We start from the raw sequence: 6,757 nt of genomic DNA, 5'->3' as shown, positions 1-6,757 counted from the left end.
AAGCACATTTTGAAAATATGCAAATAATTTAGATTTTGGAGTGAAAATATACTAGAGGAGAGAGAATTCAATTGTGTATCACGTTTATTTTGCACATTCAGTGGGTGTTAAGAACACTAACATACAGGTGGGTGTGTAACATTAGCAGAGATCTCACAGCATTTAGCAGTACAGTATTTGTCAAATATTCACAAGATTTTTTTTTTTAGTTTGCACTAATACAACATTTTTCCTGCCAATTAATTTTTGAACACCAAAGTGATTGTGTGTATAGGTCACATATGATTTTTTAATCTATTGTTTTTTTCTCCTGTGTGTTGTTTGTCACATGGACTGAATCTTTTAATATCTTTCCATTTTGTCATACCAGTGATCCCACACAAAAAGTATCTTCTATACGAAAGACATTACTGGGTGGATAGGGTGCGCTTTTATACAGGGAGTGTGGCTTAAGCATGTAAGAAGCTTGAATGGAAAGAAGCGTTTTCCCATCCAGAATTACAGTTTAGAATCTTAACTTCTCTATGATAGACAAACCATGTGCCATACAACCAGCTGACCACTAGAGGCTAATTTGTGGGGAATTGATCAGAAATGGATATATGTATAGGAAGTGACATTGTGTGTTTCCCAGATCTGTTATTGTCCCTGCACTGCTGGGTCTTCTGAATCATGGCCACATTTCCTGCTTGGGATGGAAATCTAGAATAATGTAAAGGTTTTGGTTCCGATTTTCTTTATTAATATTTATGAAATACAAAACACATATGTATTTTTAAACTACACAACCAGTAACTACATGTTGTCATATACTTAAAAATAAAGGTTCCAAAAGTTTTTTTTTGCAGCAATGCAATATAAGAACCATTTTTGGTTCCCCAAAGAATCTTCAAGTGAACATTTCTAAAAAGAAACATTTTTCTTAATGTAAAGATCATTTTAATGATCTAAATAATTTTTTTTCCATCTTCCTGCAATGGAAGGTTCCATGGATGTTAAAGGTTCTTCATGGAACCATCAATGCCAATAAAGAACCATTATTTTTAAGAGTGTGTGCTGTAGTTGTGTTGTGTATTCGATACATTAAAAAGAACCGACTCATTAGATTCATTTGTTCAGGAATCCTAGTATACTGGTTGTGCTAAATGATTTTTATTCAGTAAAAACTGCCCAATTAGAGTCGTTTTTGGGAGTCGCACTAAATTGTGCTGTATATTTTTGATTCATTAAAAAGATCGGACTCATTATTTGTTTGAGAATCATACTACACTGGTCACACTGTATGGTTTTGATTCAATACAAGGACTGAATCATGAGCCATTTATTCTGTAATTGGAGTACACTGGGCTCACTATATGTTTCACGCTGTAAATTCAGTAGCAGTGTTATGTCACTGCTGAATAAATTGTGTAGGAAATTTATAAAACAGGAAACTGTCAGAATTTTTTAATACAATGTTAGCAAAAATTGCACATGCGAGAATCGTTAATAGAGATAAACGTCATTTGTTTCCAGTATTTTTTTGGTTCCCAATCTTAATTCTAACGCCATATGAAACACAGTACACTCTATGCCAGATTCAGACCTCAAACTTGGTAAATTAACAGTGAGGAGCACCAATCCGAGATAAAGGCCCAGGCTATCGGCAGGCACACTGGCAAACCATGACTTTACAGGTTCTCATCATAAAAGAGAGATGTGACAAAGTGGTATAAGACAAAAAAGTGAAACTGAGATGGAGGTATGCTAGAAGAACAGACTGTTATTGATAGAATTACATGAACATCTTCCCCTTGACTTTATGAACTACAAATGATAAAAAGCTACACATCCTTCCATTTCCCAAACATCACACCAGAGGGCTCAGAACGACCCAGTAATATACCAGAGCTTCCCAGCTCCAAACTACGAACCCACCTCTTTGTCTATCTCTATATCACACAGGATTTAAAATGAAAGTGAATCCAATCCACTTTAAAAAGGCAATCTGATGACATTGGCTAGTACAATCTACGAAACAGTGAGCCACTGTTTTATGTGAAGTGAAGCTCTGATGTATGTAATTCATACAGACAGTGACATTCAGAGTGAGTTTGTAGCATAGCAGTGCAGATTAAGTTGTTCAGGGCCAGATTTATTCAAAGTACATGATGAAATCATTGCACAAGCAATAAATCAGGCCCAGAGTGCTGCCAATAGGGTTATTGTTGTACAATCACATGACTCAACAAGTAGCTGTGGAGAATGTGACAGCAGGAATCTCCTAAACATCTCCAGCCAAAGCATAACAGAACAATTTATACTTCAGCGTAGATCATACAACCTCTGTATCACTTCAGTGCATTTCTCATACAGTGGAGAATCAGTACATATCAGAAGACGCTCATCACAACTCTTTTCAAAAACTTCCGGAAATCAGATGCCTCAAAAAATAGCCTGCTTAATGTGTACCAGCATCACAAATCCACACAATGTCCTGTTCTGGAGTGAAATATGGAGCGTCAAGACATGCGTTAAGTTTTATTAGGACAGTTACAGAATCCCAAACCTCATAAATTCCTAACAGTCAATATGTTTTTTTGTTATTTTGGTCTCGTTTATTATTTCTCATGTATGTTTGTGTTCAGGCGGTGTGTATGTGTACTGAGTGAGAAAGTAAATGTGTACTTTAAAAAGATTCATTTCCGAGGCCCATCATCGCATTAGCAGTGACGTAAAAGTTGGCTTAAGTCTTTCTTTTTTTTTTTTTCACAAGTCCTCCTGATAATTAGTTACCTTCCATGTAGAGATGGTAACAAAAGGCATCTTTTCCCAGAACTCTCTCTCTCTCGTTATTAAATGTTTCCTGTGTGCCTGTGTTTGAGCGTGTGTGCGGAGAGAGATTGTGGTGAAGCTCTAATATTCATTGAGCGTGTGCCACTTTGAGATTTGGCGCCGTGGGTTTTGGCAGACCTCCTGCCAGTGGGCGGCTCCCGAGGGGCAGGGGCTGTTTGCGCCAAGAACCAGGCGTCCCAAGGCCTGGTTTTTAGTAGTGCGGTCAAAGTCCATGACCAGGAACTCAATAGAGATGTCTGGCAGCAACTCGGCCGGCACGTCATAGATAAAGGATTCGTTAAAGACTGGATTGAGCGTGCATTTCTTCACATGAGTTTTCTTCTTGGCAATGCGCTTGTGGCCGTAGAACACATTCAACTTCACATACGGATCTGGGACACAAAATTAATCATTAGATTAGATATTTAGGTGAGATATAAAAAAATCTATTTTTAAAAAATATTGTAATTTTACATAAATTTAATGTATTATATTAAAAATAATGTAATTTGTTAAATATACACTGTGTATATTTGACTGTCAAAGGTTTCTTTTGTAGGGTCTGTCATTTTTTGTTTTTTTTAAATATCAGTACTTTTAATTCAGCAATTTAATCAAAATAAAGACATTTATGATGTTACAAATAAATTTATTTTAAAAAAATGCTGTTATTTTGAACTTTCTATTCATCAAAAATCCTGAAAAAAATGTATCACCGTTTCCACAAAAATATTAAGAAGCACAAATGTTTTCAATATTGATAATAATAAGAAATGTATCTTGAACACTGGATTAGCATATTAGACAAGAGTAATACCTCTGGTATAGCTTTACCAACACAGGAATAAATTACATTTTAAAATATATTCAAATAGAAAACTGCAATAGTATTTCATAAAATTATTTTGATCAAATAAATGCAGCTTTGGTGAGCACAAGAGACTTCTTTAAAAACATTAAAAAATCATACTGACCCCAGAACTTTTAAACAAGTGTTATAATTTTTTTTTTTTATCATTTAAATGTACACTTACTTCCAGATAGGCCAGTGATGTCCAATTTTGGAAGGTGTTTTGCTTTTAACACCACCACACTCAGTCTGTGAGAAACAGGCTGATAGGAAAGAGAGACCAGCAGCTCTCCATGGCTCACACACTGCAAAAATTCAAATACACAGACACAAAAGTTTAAAAAGACAACAAGTTAAAGTATTTAAGACAATATAATTATTGAATAGACCTCTTTGGCTTGAATCAACATTACAATACATGTAAGAATATCCCTAGGTTCACTAAGCACCTCAACAGCACTGGAAGAACTGCAGCATAAAGCCCCGTTCACACTACAAGTGACCTGTCCAGCGACGCGACAAAGTTCAGAATCCAGCAGCATTAACTACACAGAGCCGTTGTTCACTGACGAGCTGCGCAAAAAATCGCGCGAATATGAATGTGGTTTTGCGCAGCTCGTCAGTGAACAATGGCTCTGTGTAGTTAATGCTGCTCAATGTGAAAGCACGCACGTGATGGAGATTTACCGCTGATTACAGAACCGGCTTTACTGATAAGATGCGCGTTAAATATCGCATGCGATTTATCGTGCAGCCCTACTACGCGTCATCTAAACCCACTCTGAGCAGGAGGATAAGCACATTTATCAATGACTACAAACTGCAGTAGGAGGATGAGACAGTAACAGTAATTAGTTACTTCTTTAGGGAATAACACAATATTGTAATGCATTACTTTTAAAGTAACTTTTCCCAACACTGATTATAAATAAAAAATAAAATATAAAATTCTTATTCTTGCTTTTGATCTTTCTTTTTCATGCTGCATGTATATAACGCACTGCATTGTGCTATACAATATAATAAAAAAAAATTGAATTTGAACAATGTACTATAGGATAGACTGAGTTTTGGCTCATATGTGTTTTTTATGCTCTTTCTCACCTGCATACTTCTCTTTGTGATCTGTTGCGTAATATGGACCCGGCCTGTACTCGGATCCACACCTGCCAGCGGAACCATCGCCTCCCCGATCACATCGTCTCGTGAGAACCGGTCAAAGCTCAGCACCAGAAAGTGCAGAGTGAGATCCGACAGGGAGCTGTACGGCACGCCATAAAATGTGAAGGTCTCATCAAACGCAGGTTCCAGAGTCTTCCTCAGGACCCGAGTCTTAACGCGATGTTTCTTCTCGGGGAGAATGGTCATCTTCACATAGGGGTCGGCACTGCCCGCATTGCCTTCTACGGCCGGTAACCCCCGAGCCTCCAGGATGGTGACCACCAAGGCCTTCTTAGGGAAGTTATAATCGATTGCGATGCTGAGATCTCCTCGGCTGGGCTCTTCTGCGGGGGTGAAGGGTGTAGCTGTGCTGGAAACCGTAGTACTGGAGGTCTGACTGCTGCTGGCAGAGCTGCTGTCCAGACAGCAATAATCTGCATGCACAGGAAGTTCCCTCTCCAGCTTGGGAACCTCATGGCCACTTTCCCCGAGCCTCGTCTGCATTTGTTTCTCTCCCAGCAGGCCGCTTTCTGCTGCCACATCCATATCTACCAGCACCACTGGGCGACCCTTGTTGCTTTGAGCCCCATCGGTGGTCTGGGATCTGGCCTGGCGTGCTACTCGTATGATCCTCTTGCTGCTGGTAAGCGTGTCAGGGTAGATGCTCATTCCTTTCAGCATGTGAATAAACCTGTACGGTGGGTCTGTGAGAGGATCACTTTGTTCTGATTGGATTCCATGGAGCTTGTAGTTTGTCCTGTTGTAATGTTTCTGACAGCAAGTCCACACAAAGATTAATGCAATGACTGCAACGACCAACACACCGGCACCGATAAACCCCGCCAGCACTGGGGACATATCTAAAAGAGGAAAACAGACAGAAGAGTAAACTGACTGCTGAACAACTCAGTCGCATCTATCTACATTCACCCACAGCATATTCATACCTGAAGATGTTCACAAGCTTAAATCGTAAAGAATAAATAAGTCTTTCTTGTTAAAGCTTTTGGTTAAAGCACAAAAGCTCGGAACATGCAGACACTGACAAACTCGCAGAAGACTCGCTCTGTATCCACTTCATGCCCACTCCACCCGCACATGCAGAGGAACACAGTCATCCCACACAGCGACGACTGCATCCGGTCTCACGCTACAGCAACACAGCTATGAAATATTGAAAATTCTTGTCTAATTGTATTTACACTTGGTTCTGTGTAAAAGCTGTATCAGAGTATTTGCTATTGTCATTTGGGTTTAAATGCATTTAATGGTATGTTACATTACGAATGTTACTTAAAGACATCTTTTTGGAATAAGTATGCTGCCTCAAATGCGGTAAAGAACAGAATTTGTCCATTGAGAAATAAAAAAAGCTAGATACATTTTCTTTTTCCTTCTTTTTTATTTATTCAAAGAAATAAATACTTCTATTCAGCATGGACTCATTCAATTGGTCAAAAGTGACAGTAAAGACATTTATACTGTTACAAAAGATGTCTATATAAATTTATATACAACATATCATACATAATAATAATATAAATATTATATATAAATATAATATTTGATATATTGTATTTTATATTGTATAATACTTGATATATTTTAAATATTATATAATATTATGTATAATATTATAATATTATTATGTATAATATTATATATAAAATGATAAATTCAGTTCTTTTGAACTCTATTCATCAAAGAGTCCTGAAAAAAAAAATGTATCAAGGTTTCCACAAAAATATAAAGCAGTCTTCAGCTGCTGAACTGGATGCTTCAACTGTTTTCAATATTGATAATAAGAAGTAATTTTTCTTGAGCACCAAATCAGCATATTATAATGATTTCTGAATGCTCACATGACACTGAAGACTGGAGTAATTGCTGCTGAAATTTTAGCTTTGCCATCACAGGAATGATGGCCACCCC

At 37.5% G+C, this 6,757-nt stretch overlaps 1 protein-coding gene across 1 annotated transcript in view; it reads right to left on the bottom strand.

Moving 5' to 3' along the window:
- Positions 1-1,009: 1,009 nt before the first annotated feature.
- Positions 1,010-6,757, bottom strand: part of LOC107741769 (synaptotagmin-11-like) — a 10,494-nt gene continuing 4,746 nt past the window's right edge. The window contains exons 2-4 of the mRNA XM_016554551.1: positions 4,769-5,685; positions 3,849-3,969; positions 1,010-3,206 (exon numbers count right to left, since the gene is read on the bottom strand). Coding sequence (XP_016410037.1) covers positions 2,896-3,206; positions 3,849-3,969; positions 4,769-5,685 — 1,349 coding nt within the window. The 3' untranslated portion in view covers positions 1,010-2,895. The remainder of the gene's footprint in view (positions 3,207-3,848; positions 3,970-4,768; positions 5,686-6,757) is intronic.

The sequence above is a fragment of the Sinocyclocheilus rhinocerous genome, unplaced genomic scaffold (genome assembly GCF_001515625.1).
Source record: "Sinocyclocheilus rhinocerous isolate Xijiao unplaced genomic scaffold, SAMN03320098_v1.1 scaffold616, whole genome shotgun sequence".
In the NCBI taxonomy this organism is placed as follows: domain Eukaryota; kingdom Metazoa; phylum Chordata; class Actinopteri; order Cypriniformes; family Cyprinidae; genus Sinocyclocheilus; species Sinocyclocheilus rhinocerous.
This window is presented reverse-complemented; position numbering and strand designations above follow the sequence as displayed.